General features: G+C 48.8%; 1 protein-coding gene across 11 annotated transcripts in view; it reads left to right on the top strand.

Annotated features, from left to right (window-relative positions):
* Positions 1–16,633, top strand: part of GTF2IRD1 (GTF2I repeat domain containing 1) — a 73,314-nt gene that overhangs the window by 19,426 nt on the left and 37,255 nt on the right. For 10 of the 11 annotated variants that reach the window (XM_042025887.1, XM_042025885.1, XM_042025884.1 and 7 more), the window contains exons 2-8: positions 4,125–4,253; positions 6,288–6,429; positions 9,314–9,460; positions 12,532–12,715; positions 14,213–14,523; positions 14,972–15,061; positions 15,902–15,985. In XM_042025887.1, the coding sequence (XP_041881821.1) occupies positions 4,131–4,253; positions 6,288–6,429; positions 9,314–9,460; positions 12,532–12,715; positions 14,213–14,523; positions 14,972–15,061; positions 15,902–15,985 (1,081 nt within the window). In that variant the 5' untranslated portion in view covers positions 4,125–4,130. The remainder of the gene's footprint in view (positions 1–4,124; positions 4,254–6,287; positions 6,430–9,313; positions 9,461–12,531; positions 12,716–14,212; positions 14,524–14,971; positions 15,062–15,901; positions 15,986–16,633) is intronic. The other variant, XM_042025883.1, reaches the window with a different exon arrangement.

Raw genomic sequence — 16,633 nt, 5'->3', positions numbered from 1 at the left:
GTAGCCCAGAGGAGTTAAAGTATGGGGAGAGCCACTAATTCAGTCCAGGTTTGCAAGTCCTGGACAAATATTCAGCTTCCCTTGAGGAATGAGATTTTGGGGGTTTACGCTATATAAGGCTTTCAGGCACAGCAAGGTGAGGGCCAAGGGGAGGATGGCAGTGGAGGGTCCGTTTCAAAGTCCATGGCAGTGTGGAAAGAGCAGCTCAGTTTAATAAAGAAGATGATGTTGCTTCTGGCTGTGACATGGGGTTGAAAATCACTGTAAGACTTGGAAAGATAAGGAGGAAGAAGGGGGATGAAAAGTCTCCCATTCTTAACCACCAGGAGCACCCTGCAAATTCAGTCTTTGCATGGGCCAGGGGCATGCTGTGTGAGTTGTTGGATCCCATAAACCCCCTCTACTTCTCCTAATGGGACCTGTTTATGATTTGAGGGGTATAATAACAGCTTTCTGGCTAGAAATTTCCTTTGGAGGGTTGTCATTGGCTTACTGGTGGGGGGTTTTTTTACTGTTTTGTTAGATCCATAGGGTTTGGAAATGGTGATGTGGGTTGCACGGCTGGAGGATGTTTATCTTGGTGAGATGATGCTCCATGGAAACATTAGAGGGACTGGTGAGGGGATGTGCCTCCTGTGGGCACAGGGCTGGGGGCCCCCGGCTCATTCCACAGGAGTTCATGAGCCTCCCAACATGCCTGGTTTTTGCTTTGCTGCAGCACAGGTGATTCATAAGTGAAACTCCCCCAGGGCCAAATTTCTAATGTTTCCCAGGATTGTCAAGGGATATGTCATAAGAGCCAAGCAGGAGACGAGAGCCAAGCATCCTGTGCCGGCTGTTGCACAGCACCCTGTTCCCCTGAGATTACTTTGTGGACGAGAAATAATTACAAAATAATACCATTTGATAACTTTAAAAAAAAACCCAACTAAAAATGCAAAACCAATCTGCAAATGTTTGCTTTGGCCCTGTGACAGTGGTGTGATGGTCCCTGAGCCAGCCTTTGCTCCTGGGGTTGAGACTCAGTGTGCAGAGGTGCAATGGGGCTGTACCTGGAGCAGGACCCCTGTGGAAGGTGGTGTCCCAGGGAGGGATTTCAGTAGGACAGTCGCATGGAGCCCCAGGAAGTGAGGCAGACTGCTCTGCACCCATCCTACCCACCTTGCTCCCTGTTGCCAGCCTGAACTGCTGTAAGAATGGTTTACCCTACTTTTCCTAAAGAGTACTTTCCCTTTAATCAGACAAACAACTTCAAGCCTTATGTCTTAATTTGATTTAAATAAGCCTAGCACTTGCTAGTGAAGTTTTTTCCTCCCTTTTATTCCACCCTTTTCTAAATCCACTCTCACTCCTCTCTGTGACCATAAATGATTAAAAGCTTTACTGGAATATTGTTGTCCCCCCCCATCCCTTAAAATCCCATTGTGTTACTTGGATCATATTTTGTTATGTTTTTGGGTTTTTTTCTTGCTGAGTGATTCTTGCTTTTACTTATTAAACAATCAGCCAGGGGAAAGGGATTATTTTTGTCCCGATCTCCTGCAGGATAGGAAGGGGATGCAGGGATCCTGCCCCATCCCATTGGTTCCTCCTCTGCAGTCAGATCCAGGTTATGGCTTTGCCAAGAGAGGAGCATCTCTTCCCTGGAAGTGCTGATTCCTGTGGGAGTCTGTGGCTGAACAGGTTGGTGCAGCTAGAGCTCTCCAAGGGGATGCAACCAGCCCCACCAAGGCAGGGATTGGTTCTCCAAAATGCTGCCAGAAGGCAACAGAATATCCATGTCATACCAGTCATACTTAATAATAAATCGGGCACTCAGAAACATATACGGACATCAAAGTAAGGCTGTTTTCTAAGCAAGTGCTTGGGGGAGTTAAGAAGGGAGTGATGCTCCCTGGAGAAAGGCAATGGCTGGTCCCCAGCTCAGCTTAGCACCCAGCCTTGGCACCACCAGCACCTCGCTGTTCCCTGCCAGTTGCAACAAGGCACCTCTTATTAACACAGCATCCATGAAAATAATGGAATCTCCAATTCCCTAGTCCTGCAGAGCTGTGCTCAGGAAGCTGCTTGGGGGCTTGCAGCTGAAATTGGCTCGTCTGTCTGTCTGTCCATCTGTGCATGCTGCAGGGATGGAGCAGGGCAGATTGCCTCCTCGTGTTGCTGCAGCTTCTTGTTATGGTAAAGCTGGAGGTGCCTGGCAGAGACCTGTCCCCAGCATGGGGACACCTGGGGTCTGTGCCTGGCTGCAGGACCATATGTTCAGTTTCCTGCTTTATTTTCCAAGCTGATGCCTAGTTAGGCCAGGTTTTTTCCCCCCAAAATCATCCTGGAGGAGATGTCAGTCAGCTTTGTTAGAATGTGTCAGATGGGTGGAAAACGATTTTCCTGTTAGTGTGGCTGAGGTTCTGGCTCTGCCATCTGCAGATGCCAGTGAAGCCCCAGCACTGCTTGGCTGCTTTCAACAGCTGGCAACATGGGGGAAAAAACCTGGAGGGCTCATCCAGAGCAATTCCTGAAATTTAGTCATTGTTGTTTAATGGGATTTGTCTCCTCTCTTCATTAGCTTGTTGCAGACCCTCATAAAAATTTGCCCAGAGAAGCTGTGGTTGCCCCATCCAGAAAGTGCTCAAGGCCAGGTTGGACGGGGCTTGGAGCAGCCTGGGATAGGTGTCCCTGCCCATGGTAGGGGGTTGGAACGAGATGACATTTAAGGTCCCTTCCAACCCAAACTATTCTGTGATTCTTTCATAACATGTGCGTGCTCAGGTACCTGCAGAGATGCCAACCTGGAGGAGCTTGTTATTTTGGGCCAAAATCTACCATTTCCTCAGTTTCATGGGGCAGCACAGCCCTTCTTTGCATTCAAATTCCTTCTGCTTGGACACAGCTGCAAACTAGGGCAGGAAGGTGAATTTGGGGGTTTGCTGTTTCCTCTAACCCATGTTTTCAGTGAGGCCGGGCAGCTGTGGTTCTCAGCTGAGTGGCAAATTGAATTATGTGCAGGCAGCTTCATTCATATTCTCTGCCTTCTGCCCATCCAGCCTTGTGATTCTCTAGCCTCTTTCATCCATTTGCAAACACATGATTTATGATCTGGTTCAAGTGGCTCCTGAGCTGACTTGCTGCCCTTTATTGGCAGGATTAAAGCTGGGTGGTGCAACACTGGGGGCAATAGCTGGGAGAGATGTGTTGGGTACTGAGGGTGATGCTGTCTCAAGTGTGGGTGTCCCAGCATGGGAACAAGGTGTTTTAAGCACGGTGAGACCTTCCCTCAGTTTTCCTGCACCATTGGCACTACTGTGAGTTGTGATGAGACATGAACACTGAGGCGCAGAAACCTGGTGCTGTTGCTGCACTTGTAGCTGGGTCCCAGCATTGTTCCCCATTTGGCTGTGAGGGATGGAGATTTTGAGCCTCAGTGTCTTTTCAGATGCGTGGTCCCTGCATGCCACCTCATCCTGTTCCCCCTGACACCAAGAACTGCAGGGTGGGGTGATTTGATAAGGGAATCCCTTGCCATGAGCTGCATCTCTCCCTTGGCATGAAAGCAGAGCACCCTGAGGCTTGGACCTGTTTCACGTGCCAGGCTCTCCTCTTGCCCAGGGTTTAGAGCAGGAGGCACAAGGATGGTCAGCACAATGTCTTTGTGGGGACAGAGCCATCACCCCCTGCTCACGGCTGCCATCAGAGCTTGGGCACAGGAGTGCTCAGTGTCCACTTCAGCATCACATCCTCTGGCTTGCATGGCCACAGGCTGGACATCTGGGGTATCCCACCCCATGCAGCTGGTCCAGTGCACCCTGTGCAGTGGTGACATCTCCTTGAGGGTGAGATGTCAAAGCTCAAAAGGCAGAGATGATCTGGCCACAGCTGGTACACACAGCATCGACTCCAGGGTTTGACTACAGCTCAACAGCATCTGCAATTATCTGCCTTTAGCAGAGGACTCATGGGGACTGTGGGGTTCAGGCTGCTCTGGCCTCTCTGCATGCCTCAGTTTCCCCTGTGTATCTGTGCCAGCATTGCTCCCATAGCACATGATGGTAGTGGGACTACTGTGGTGATGCTCCAGCTCTCTGTTAGTAACAGTGATGCATAGCTCTTTTGTTTTTTTCTATTTTCAGGTGAATATGGCCTTGGCAGGGAAGCCTTTAGATGTGACTCTCACCACCTCCAGAGCTGACCAATGGAATATGGTTTTTCCCCAGAGAGACGAAATCATCACCAGCTTAGTGTCTGCCTTAGACTCCATGGTAAGAGGCCAGTGGTACCCCTGTCCCCATCCCCCTCCCGTCTTTGGCCTCCATTTAGCAAGGCTGTCTGGGTGCAGGGCTGGCACAGGATGCCTGGTGAACTCATGCCACTCCCCTCTGCTGCTGGAAAGCCCAGGGAGCTGCTTGAGCTGGGAAATAAAAAACCCTTTCCTACCCTGACAGCTATAAGGATCATAAAGTCAGCACAAGTTAATCTCATGTGTATTGATCTGATGTGTATTGTTTTGCCATTAATATTTATGTTGCTATCAACTGGCTATAGGGTGGTTGGCTTTTTTTTCTTGCTGTTTTACCAGTGTTACAGTGAGCATTTACACAACACCAGAACAATGGCTTTTTATCTCTGAGAACAAAGAAAATAACTTTCATATCTTTTGACTTAGAATTCCCAGTGGAAACCTTGCGTAAGTCAACCCTGCTTACATAAACAAGATAACTGTTTGGATTAAGTCTCGTGGACCAGAGCTAATCTTATTTTTAACTGTGAATGTGATCAAGAAGGGAAAGCGGATGTGTAGTAACAAATGCCTAATGCAATGAGATGTGCTATATAGCTCTCTCTTTTTAAAGCCAAGTCATATGTAATGCATTTATCTAGGATGTATTTTCCTCTCTATGCAGGTAGAGGTTTTTTCATTAATACCAATTTCCTTCTCTTTGACATTACCACCCCACTAAGGAGCAGGTTCCCTGGAGCCTACCCACCCCAAGCAGCGTTGATGATTTATATACATGCCATTGTGTACAGGAAATTATGTTACCATAGTTTGACTTCTTAACGAATATACATTATTTTGCAGTCCCTGTTAGGTACTTATACTAGGGCCAGGGACCAGGCTGCTCCTGAAATTCAGCCTTTATCCCAGTGCTTCACCAATGGCAGGCTCTGTGCTCACTGAAACCTAGCTGCCTGTGTGCCTGGTAAATAAACTACATGGCCATATGCATGTCACCAAGCAGGCTTAGTGTTTGGGTTTGTTCTGCCTCCAAAATTCACGTACCTTAGTTTTTGTGTTTATATTTTGAGTGTTGGACTTTTTGAGCAAAATACTTGTCTTTGTGACTGGGTTTTGAAAGGAGGTTTCTTAAAAATACCGGGTTTATGGGATTTGATTCAGTGCCTCCTTGAAGAAGGTGAACAGGAGGTAAAATGACCTAGTATAGAAGCTGGTTTAAGCCCACACAAGTGAAGCTCATTGTACGTGTGTGCAGGGAGCTGAAAGTAGCTCAGGGCGGTTGGTCCATGTAACCCCTTCTGCTCTCCTGCTCCCTCCTTGGAGGTTCCTCCATGGGGTTGTTGATGTGTCTAACCAGGGCTGATACTGGGAAAATCCCCCCTTTTTTACCCATTTAAATCATGACCTGGGGATAGCATCTTCCTAGCATCAATGCTGTAGCTATAGGAATATGACTCAGGCTGCTGGCACTGAGTAACTATTATAATATTAAAAATACTAATAAAAATGCATATACATGTGTATTATGTAGAGCAAGAAGGGCATATTACATAAAATGGATTAATGGAGGAAGTTTTTTCCATCGCTATTGTTTTGCATAACTGTACAAGAAGAATTCTTCAGCTAATCTGGACTTTGACCATAATAGTGTTCTGCAGCTGAAATAAGATTCTTGTGTTTCTTATTCCATTAGAGCTGATGGGAAAACACAAATTGTTATCAGTTGTGGTGTGGTTTTCTCGTTAGATTTTTTTTACAGGAATGTTTTCTTTTAAAGAAATGCAATAAAATGTTTCTTTTTAGGATAGGAAAAAGTGAAATAAAATGATGGGTAAGTAGTTCTTGTTTTCCAGCTGGATATTTTTGTAGAGCTGTAAAGTCACCAAAATTGTTAAGGGATGTCATAAACCCATGAAATTCTGACAGAAACCAGCACACTGCTTTTGATGGAAGAATCTTTTGATGGGAAGAAAAAAATCCCACTGGGAAATGGCAAGGGGTGGGAAGCAGGGATGCTCCCCCATCCTGTGCTGTGCTGACCTGATGCCTCCAACAGTGCTTGGCACTCTCCAAGCTGAACGCAGAGGTGGCCTGCATCGCCATCCATGAGGAGAGCGCCTTCGTGGTGGGCACTGAAAAGGGACGGGTCTTCCTCAGCGCCCGCAAGGAGCTGCAGGCTGACTTCCAGAAGTTTTGCAGTGAGTATCCACACCAGCACCATCTTCCATGCCCAGGTTGGTGCTCCAGTTGTGCCAGCTGTGACTCCCACTGTGCCACAGAGGGGTCGTGGTTTGGGGGCACCACAGTGCTGTCTGTTGGTCCGTGGGGCTGAGTGGTGTTTGAAGTGATGGAGAAAGTGGGAGGAAGCTGTGGCCAGAGCCTCTCCCCTGCCAGGGAGGGCACTGTGTGCCCTGGCTCTTCTCTTCTAAAGCATCCCTGAGGTGGCTCAGGGCTCAATGGCTGCTCTGCTGCCCGGGCGCTTTTAGCCTCTGGCAGTGCTGCCAGAGCACTGGAGTATTTTTCGAGGACTTAGCAGCAATAGTTTGTCCTAGTGATCCCCCCAGGAGCAGAAGGGCTTTCTTGGTCCAAGGCTTTTTTCCTGGTTTTGGAAAAACAGGAATGGGTTTGGTAGCTGGAAGTGTTGGTTGTGGAGTTGCTTATATTTTTGAGGGAGGAACAGTGATGATAAGATACCTTGAGCAGGAGCTGTGTTCCCCTGGACTCAGATCAGATTCACCAAGTATCTGAGGGTTACCTGTGTGTTGCAAGCCTTCTGTCCCAGCTCTGTGCCTCTGCCAGTTTCCAAAAAACAGTCTGGGAGCTGAAGGGAGAGTGGGAGCCATTCTGTGCATGGGGACCATGTTTCTTGGACAGCATCATTGCCAGGACGCTAGCTGCTGCTTTCCTCGCTCAGTGCAGAAGCTGGAATGGGATCTGGTTTTGGTGGTGCTGAGGACACCAGACCCAGATCTGTTCTACATGCTGCTCACAGTGGGATGTCAGTGTGGTGTTGGCAGAAACTGTGTTGGAGAGGTTGTTCAGGAAGGGTTTGCTCTGGTGACACCACCAGTGCTATGAAGCTGCCCAGGTCACTGTCTGCTTGGGTTGCTCACTGCATGGTTCTACAGAAGCAGCTCTCTGCCATGGCTCTGCCCAGCCCCTTGTCCTGCTGCCCTGGGCAGCTGCTGGCCAACTCCACTATTCCATCCTCTCACAAGAGACACCATTAGTTACCTTCCACGTCATTCTGCAGGACAGGAGGCATTTGGGAGATGTTTCCTACTTTCATGGGCAACTCTGCCTTCCCTTCCCACCACCCACAAGATGTGGATGGCAGCGGGATGGCCGAGGGGAAGGAACTCCCTTGTGTTTCCTCAGGCTGAGAGAGGTTGCTCAGTCTGGAGAAGAGGAGGGTCTGGAGAATCCTGAGAGCCCCTTCCAGTACCTAAAGGGGGCTTATAAAAAAAGAGGGAGAGTGACTTTTTGCCCAGGCAGATAATGGTAGAACAAGGGAGAATGGTTTTAAACTAAAAAGGGAGAGATTTAGATTAGATGTTAGGAGGGAATTCTTCTTTTGAGCATTGTGAGCTACTAGGATAGGTTGCCCAGAGAAGCTGTGGCTGCCCCATCCCTGGAAGTGTTCAAGGCCAGGTTGAACAGGACTTGGAGCAACCTGGGATAGTGGAAGGTGTCCCTGCCCATGGCATGGGGGTGGAATGAGATGGTCTTTAAGGTCTCTTTCTACCCAAACTGTTCTGTGATATATCCTCGTTCATGACCTACCACTGTGCTGGGGCAAAGCACCTGGCACTAGATCCTGATTCCCCCTCTCTTTGGTTTCATTTATACCTCTGTCAAAAAAAAGTAGTCATGTCTGGCTGAAAACAGAAATCTTGAGCATGGGGTTTGAGTAAAGTGGCTGATGCTGCAGACAGGGTGAAATGTGATAACTCTGTCAGGAATTATACATGCCCAGGCTCAACTCCACTCCACGAAGCTCTTAGAACTGGCACACAGTGGAAAGTATCCCTGGAAGTGCCTCTGATTTCTTGCTGCCCTCTTAGAAAGATGTGAGTTAATCTAAAGCAGACATCACTTGGAGGTGTAAGAAGCCTCTTGTCTCTCTGGGATGCAGACCTCACTGGAACACCCTCCTTCATCTGAACCTCTGGTTCAGCCTTTCTTGACGCATGGGGGGAATTGACAGTGATCAGAATTAATGTCAGTGGAGGAGGGAGAGGCAGTACTTAGAGGATGCAGATGCATTTCGGAACCTTGGTAAAACACCCTAAAAAAGTTTTCCAGGGCCTGTTTTGCCATGCTGTGGGAGGCATGTGGAGCTTTACAGGGGTGGCATGGTGACTGTTTACTTTCTTATGTCTAGTTCTGTGTGTATCCCATGTTGCTCTTGACCCCTTCCCTGTGATGTCCCAGCCATGGACTTTTTCCACAGAAGGATCTATAAGCTCCTTCTTGAGCACACAGGCAGCATCCAGGGCCAATTGCCAGTAGGAGTCTGTCGAGGATGATGAAGGAATTAGTCCTTTGCCACCGAAAATCCCTTGCGAATCACTCTGAATAAGACAGCAATAATGCATTTGTAGTGTTTAATTTTCTGTGCATTTAGAGATACAAAGAAGTCAATGCTGAAGATGTGCTTTATTTCAGGTTTAATGGGGGAAATTAGCAGGAAATAGCTGGTATTACTGAGCTGCGTGATACTGAAGGGTAAAAAAGCCTCCGAGGAAGGCGGATTTTCTTTTCCTGAGAGATTGAAGGCTAAGCAGATTGAAACCAGAGACTAGAAATGGACTGCCCAATTAGTCATAACTGCTTCAGTCTGGCTGAGGGGGAAAAGCCAGGGAAAAGGGGGCAGGCACAGGATGAGTGACCCCACTGCTGGCACCACTGCCCATTGCTGGTACCTTTCCCTGCATGTTGGGGGCTGCTGGGAGCAACCCAGTGTGATCTCATCCAAGCTGGGGCCTGATGTGGGTGGGAGGCCTGGGGCACTTGCCTGCTCAGCCAGAGGCTTCACCCCTTCTCACCACAGTGACTCCTGTTTTCTCCTCTCCCCCGCAGGAATCCAGCAGAGGAAGGAGCAGGATACAGAGGTGCAGAAGAAGGCAAAGGAGTGTGGGCAAAGGGTGCTCAGGGTCTCCCCGGACCAGGGATCAGATGTGTACCTCCTCAGGAAGATGGTAGAGGAAGTGTTTGATGTGCTTTATAGTAAGAGCCTTCATGCTTTCCTTTGGGGATATGGCATGTCCCTGGGGCTTGCTGAGCTGCCTGGCACTGCTGCCAGATGCAGCTTTCATTGCCAGCCCAGCTCCTTGGCATGGGAGCAGGTGCCTGGCAGGGGCAGCATGGTGGAATGTGCTCCTGCATGGAGTTAGTGCTGCATTGAGATGGGGTTTGGCCACTGCTTCTTAGTTTTCCAGCACTCCAAACTGAGCCAAAAAAATCTCTATGCTGGATGAATGAACTCGGTGTTTGGCTTTCCTGGCTGCAGCTCTTCATCACCATCTGAGATTCAGGGCCTGGTAGAGCCCTGCTGGGGCTATGCAGGTCTCCCTGAGTGCAAAGTGCAGGTTTTGCCTCTGTTTGTGTATGTGATTTGGGAATGGGCACTCCCGCACAACAGAAGGGGGATAACAGGAGCTACCACCAGCTTTGCTGGGCTCACGTGCAGGAGTTGCTGCTCTGGCTATTGCTAGCATCTTCCACAGTCTTCACAGACAGAAAAAGGAGATGGCATCCCTTCTCCCCTGGGACAGACAGTCCCTGAAATTTGCTGAAGGCACTTAAAGCACTTGGAGGCAATATTCCCATTAATAGGGGCAATCAGAGTCTATTGCTGCCTTCCAAAGGCTGGGCCCAAGAAAGGGATGCAGAAGAACCAAGGGAACAGATTGGAGAGGGTGTTTCTGTGCTGGTGAATTCCCTCTCCAAGCTGCAGGTCTCATTGTCCTGCTGCTGGGACAGTGCCAAACTTTGCTGTCCCCTTGGGAATATGTGAATTATTAAAATCTGACATACAATAAATATATAATTGCATTAGAAAAGCTTGATCAGGGTGCATCTGCATGGGGTTTAGGAGCCAGGCAGCCCATCCATTGTGATGATTAGCAATGCTCTTCACCATTCCAAGGTGTATGGAGGTGCGTGGGAACACATTGGCCACGTCCTCAACCCAGCATGGCCAGCATTGCCATAGCAGAAGAAGGTTGGGCATCCCTGTGACAGTAGTTTTGGCTTTGACACTAGGTGTAATTCTGCCTTTGCTGCTGCTTCAGCTGTTTCCATCCTTGAGCCGCTCTGTGGCGAAACCTGATGAAGCTGCTTGCTCCAGTCCCTTCATTCCCACTGGGAAGAGCCTCTCCTGCTTGAGTGGGGAGAAATACCACAGGAGATAGTAGATGCCCCAGGGTGATTCTGTTTCTGACATGGAGAGGACTGTGAGAGTTTAACAATTAGGATTCTTAGGGATTTTTTTTTTTTTATCCTTTCATCAATAAGGATTGGGAACAAAAAATCTTTAAAAATGCTCAGTCAAAAAGATTCCCTCCAGAGCCAGGTAATCTCTGCACTAACAGGATGACTGATTACCAGTGGCTTCTATTAAATAGTCATTAATGATGATTATTATGTCTTTAGCCAAACCATGAGTCTCTGCACAGCAGCACAAGACTTCTGAAGGTCACCTTGATAATAACACGGTCCCCATAAAAATATGTTTGGGAAGTTCTTGAGCATTGGGTTGATAAGGAGCCACTGTGGACATTGGGAGCTTCTCCCAGTCATGGAGAGAGGTGATGAAGGGAGGTGGAGAGCTGCTAGAGCCAGCGCATTGGGGCAGGGAAACTGTCAGCTTGCAGAAAGTAAACTCATGGTGCCATGGTTCAAAGGCTTATTTTAAAACTTTGGTTATTGGCTTAATTAAAATATTATAAATTCTCCCTATAAGAAGCCTAAATGGCTTGTGCAAGTCACACATCATTAGTTATAACGCATTCCTTCAAAGGACATGTTAAAGAAATCACTTTTAATAAGGACTTGCTGGCAGTGTCACAAGATTTACAGTGTTTCTGTGAGATCTTTTGGTCTTGTGGTTTTTTTGGGTTTTTTTTAAGAAGAGAGAACAAAGAGAAGGTTTAAAAGAAAATCCACAGTATAAAGTCCCACAACAACTTAAAGGTCCCATAATCTTCTCTGTCTGCCCCTCAGCCTAGAGATGAAGGTGCAGACACTGTATCATGCCACCAGATGTTCTGCATCTGGACATTGCTTTGCCAGACAGGTTGCATTCCTGCATGGCTGTTTCTTGTGCTTCATGCTTTCAGCACCATGTTTATTGATCACAGTGGCTTGGGTTAGTTTCCAAAGTAATTTTTCCCCAGAGAGTAGCTTGAGGGTTTTGGCCATTCCTTGAAATCCTTCAGAGCAGGCTGTTTTTCTGATGGTGTTTTGCCTGCAGAGCATAGTAGGGCAGCCCTGGTTTTGGCACACAGGCTCTTTATCTGGTTTAGAAAATCCCTATGTAATTGCAATGCTTGCTGCTTGTCTGCTGCTGCCAGGGAAGGGAAAGCAGTTTGTACCTGACTCCTTGGGGAGATTTTGGTGTCAGAAGTAAAATGGAGCCAGAGGCACATGGTGGGGCTATGTGGCCAGTGTTGAGGGGAGCAGGTGAGAGTTCTGGGCTGCTGGAGGTGATTGTGCAGTCAAATGTATCGATGTTCAAGCTGTCTATGAATAGTGGGATGGAGGGAGATTATTGGTTTTGGTTTTTTTCCTTGTCTATCAAAGTGAATCAAGGCTGCTTGACAGCAACAGCAATCAAACTGCTTTCCGTTCTTCCAGGAGGTAAAATAAGAAAATTGACTAGAAATAAGGTTCCCAGAATATCTCAGTAAACATGAGATAAAAATCATTGTGAGCTCTTCTGCCTTGTTTGTCAGCCCTTGGCTCCCTCCCACCTTGCTGATGGCCATGTACCTCACTGGCATATGGCTGGGCACTCCCAGGGGTGGGCTTGTGCCAAGTTACCCCAACTGAGGATTTTACTGTGCAACCTGAATGATGAGACATCTGCTTATTGGCTTTTATGAGCTTTTTATTAATTAGTGCTTTTAGAAAGGAATTGGAGTGCCTTGCATGCTAAGTGCAAAGGTAAGAATGTTTTTTTTTCTCCTAATGGTTCTGTTGGTATTTCTTGCTTTTGCATTTGCTCCTCCAGCCCAGCTCAGCCATGGTTGGGGGCACAGGGTATTTGTCAGTGTGTAACTTTGTCCCCTCCCCAGGTGAAGCCATGGGGAAGAGCAGCGTGGTCCCTTTGCCGTATGAGAGGTTCCTGAAAGAGCCAGGTTTGCTGGCAGTTACCGGCTTGCCTGAGGGGATCAGCTTTAAGAAACCCCTGGAATATGATGTGAAATCCCTGATGGCCATTCTAGAGCACAGCCACAACATCTGCTTCAGGCTAAAAAGGTAATCTTGGGGACATCCAAGGAACAGGAGAGCAGCACGCCCTTGGGATGGTGTAGATGTTGTATCTTACAACACTGGCAGATGATGATTTTGTGTGGCACAGGCAGGAGGGTCCCTCCCATGTCCCAACTTCTCCTCGAGACCCACAAACCTGGGTCCAGCCATGCCAAACCCAGCCTTGCACAGAGATTTGTTTGTGTTGGGGGGCTTGAGTCCATTTCAGACTCATTTCTATAAAAAGTGTGTGTAAACATGCACATTAACTGCATCCTTTTGTGTGTCTCTGCCAAAATTTCCACTGCAGTAAGCTAAGTGCTTTTCTGTCTCCAGAGGGATTTCCAGGGTAAATGCTGCAAGTGTCTTCCCAGGCTGAAATGGGTTCTTTAATGCCAGACAAGGAGGAAAGTGGGGGACTGCAGCAGAGCAAACTCCCCCTTTTGGCCACACTTAAGCAAGGGGTTCAGTAGCTTTAGGTGCGTTTCCCCTCAGCATGACCAAATACCTCCTCTAAAGGCTTGATGCTTCTGGAAAATCAGGCTAAGACAGCTAAAAGTAGGACACGCAGAATTTGAGCTGTCTGTGAGCTTGTGGCTCCCTATCTCATGTAAAGCATGTTGGTTTCTTCAGTCTGAAACTCATCCCTGGGCTAACTGAGCTCCCCTTTGAATGTGCCATGGGTGTTGGGGGCTGGCACAGGCAATGGAGCCAAGTGATTGTGGTCATAAAAGGTTTTACCCCTTAAATGCGCTGGGCATGGAGCTGGGCAGCTTTGTCCTAGCTAATAAAAATGCTTTGAACTGCTGTAAGACTAATCATCTCCACTTAAAGAAGACAAGAACCATTCAGGTGCCTGAAGATGCTCAGGAGTTTGAGCGATGGATGTAACTTCTGGATCATAGAATAGAACCATAGAATGGTTTGGGTTGGAAGGGACCTTAAAGACCATCTCATTCCAAACCCCTGCCATGGGCAGGGACACCTTCCACTAGACCAGGTTGCTCCAAGCCCCATCCAGCGCAGCCTTGAACACTTCCAGGGATGGGACAGCCACAGCTTCCCTGGGCAGCCTGTGTCAGGGCCTCACCACCCTCACAGGGAAGAAGTTCTTCCTAATATCCAATCCAAATCAACCCTCTTCCAGTTTGACGCCATTCCCCATTGTCCTGTAACTCCCTGCCTTTGTCAAAAGTCCCTTTCCAGCTCTCCAGTACCTTTGGGTAATGGAAGGCCAGAGTAAGTTCTCCCCAGAGCCTTCTCTTCTCCAGGCTGAACAATTTCAACTCTCTCAGCCTTTCGAAATAGGAGAGGTGCTCTAACCCTCTAATCGTCTTCATTGCCCTCCTCAGCAAGGAGCCTGGCAGCTGGTGGTGCAGCATGTCCCACCCTCCCAGGCATGGCTCTTCCTCCCCCTCCACATCCTTGCTTGTTGCAGCTTAGCAGTGCCATGGGCCCAAAGGAACCTGTTTTTCCCTCCTCTTCTCCCTTCCTTCCCCTCAGGCCAGCAGATGAGCCCAGCCGAGAGCCCAACCCCAACATCGAGTTAACTTGTTCCTCCCTCGCCTCCAAGGGCAGCCGAGACTCTGGTGCCAACGGCCCTGTGGCCAAATCCACCACCCAGGACACCCCTTCCACCATGGCTGTCACCAACTTCCTCTACGGCGTCTCGCTGCCCACCCCTGTCGCCATCGACCTCAAGCAGGAGGTGTCCTCGGGGCTGCCTGGGCCACCTGCAGTGGGCGAAGCGCTGCTGGCCCGGCCGGCGGGAGAGCTGAAGGTGCCTTCCTCACAGGAGTACAGCGACTGCTGTGGTAATAGCCTGGAGTTTGCTCTCAGATGAGGGCCTGATGCACAGCCCACCCCTGGCCCTGCTAGAGGACAGGCTGGGGGTTTTGGCATTCCTTGGATTAAAACCAGTGTAGAGCTTGGCCTGTATGGCAGTGAGCAGAGCTCTTGCCATGCTGCACTGCCCCAGCCCTTCTCTGGGTGCCTGCAAGGTGCTGACAGGGTGCACCTCTATTTTTGCCCCACAATGACAGGTGCTGCACCACCAGGCCAGAAGGGCAGTTGGAGTGGGGATGGCAGGGGTCGGTCTGGCCAGCACTGCACCGGGTGTCACTGGCCAAGGTGCATGGAGGAGAGACAGAAGGGTTGGGTCAGCATCATTGGCAGTGGACGGCACCCAGGGTCTTGTTGTGGTGCCTGGAGCACTGGTCAGGCTCTCATCAGCCCTTTCTCCTTGTCTCCCCTCTTGTCCAGGACAGAAATCATCAGTCTCCGGAGGTCCCCTCATCCAGAATGTGCACTCATCCAAGCGCATCCTCTTCTCCATTGTCCATGACAAGACAGGTCTGTGTCCTGCTCCAGCATTAAAGGCAGCTGGCAGCCTTAGGGAAAGGTCCCCCTCACCACGTCTCTCCCCAGCAGTCTCCCAGACCTCTCCACGCTCTGCAGGGACCTGGCAGTGCTGGAGGCGATGCATCTTGCATTGGAGCCAAGACCTTCATCTCTGCTCTGGTCCATCCCTGCCATTCCAAGATGCTTCTAGTGGTCCTTGAGCACTGCCAGCTGGCTGGGAATTCCCATCTCTGCTTTCCTGCACAGGGAACCAAGGCATGGCTTTGGATGAGGCTGTTTGCCCCAGCTGCAAACAGTACATACCTGCTGAAAACTTGGCATTATTTCAAAATGACTGAAATCCACTAGTCCCAGTGGGATTCTGCAGCAGTGCTTGGGAGGATCAGCAGTGGGGAGGAGACTGCCATTTCCCCACCTTCACCGCACCCAAGGGAAATGCAGCCTAAAAACCCATGCCTGCCTTAAAGAGGAGAAAAAATATGGGTGGGAAGGTTGGGAAAGAGGAGAAGATGGAAAAGCTCCACTTGTGAAATGGCTGTACCTTTCAAGGGTTCATTCCAGGTGGAGTTGGCTCTGTCCAAGAGGGTCTTTTCATTCCAGGGCTGAGAAATTTTATGGGGTCATTTCTTAGAAATCTGCTTTGCGCATGCCAAGGAGAGTGCTTGGGTCTGGGGTTGGAGAAGCCCAGACCTTATCTGCCAGCCCGGCAAAATTCACTGAGGAAGAGGGAAATAATTTTGAAAGTCTTGTTCCTGCTTTGCAGGAGAAAAGTGCATCTGCTGAGTACGAACCATATGGTAGTTTCTTATTTCTTGTATTTTGTTTTGATAGATAAGTGGGACAGTTTTATAAAAGAAACTGAAGACATCAACACCCTTAGGGAGTGCGTGCAAATTCTGTTTAACAGCAGATATGGTGAGTAGGAGTTAATATCCCATTATGCATCTGCAGTGCTTGTGGATTGCATATCATTATATAGCAATCATTTTTGTTCCCTAACACAGCAGCAGAAGCCATATGCTAGAGCTCCCTGCTCTTCCTAACACATTTAGCTCAGCATCTCCCAGTTTCAGGGTGTCTCCTGAAGGTTATGTCAATATTTCTGTTTGGATCCCCACACCATTGTCAAGGAATTTATACCTGGGCTGTAAAACAGCCCTGTCTGGGAATGTAGCATGCTGGATCATAGCACTTGGGCACCAGGAGTGGTGGCAGGTGGCCCTTTTACATTAATGTGGCAGGTAAAAAGAAGGTGGTTGTTGTTGCAGCTGCTTTTTTCTCCATTTGCACGGCTTGTGGATGTTGTTGGTGTTCCCTTTGCCATGGGCAGCGCTTTTGGTGTAGCTCTTGGGCATCTGGGCAGGTGGGAGCTTGGGAAATCACTTGGGGCTGGTGGGCTTTTCAACTGTGCCATCCTTATCAGGCTGTGTAATTCATGAGTTACAGATGGGCTGTAGATGTGTGCTGTGTCACCTGGGAGTTGCATATGGGCTTGAGACAAGCCCTTTAACTTATGATTTATAGATGTGGTGCTGGAATGTGTCCAAAGGGTAACAGAGCTTA

Source organism: Corvus kubaryi, unplaced genomic scaffold (assembly GCF_017639235.1).
Source record: "Corvus kubaryi isolate FWS band 111438036 unplaced genomic scaffold, C.kubaryi_AGA036_p1.0 37284, whole genome shotgun sequence".
NCBI lineage: Eukaryota > Metazoa > Chordata > Aves > Passeriformes > Corvidae > Corvus > Corvus kubaryi.
The sequence above is the reverse complement of the archived record's forward strand: the minus strand, read 5'-3'. Positions and strand labels throughout refer to the sequence as shown.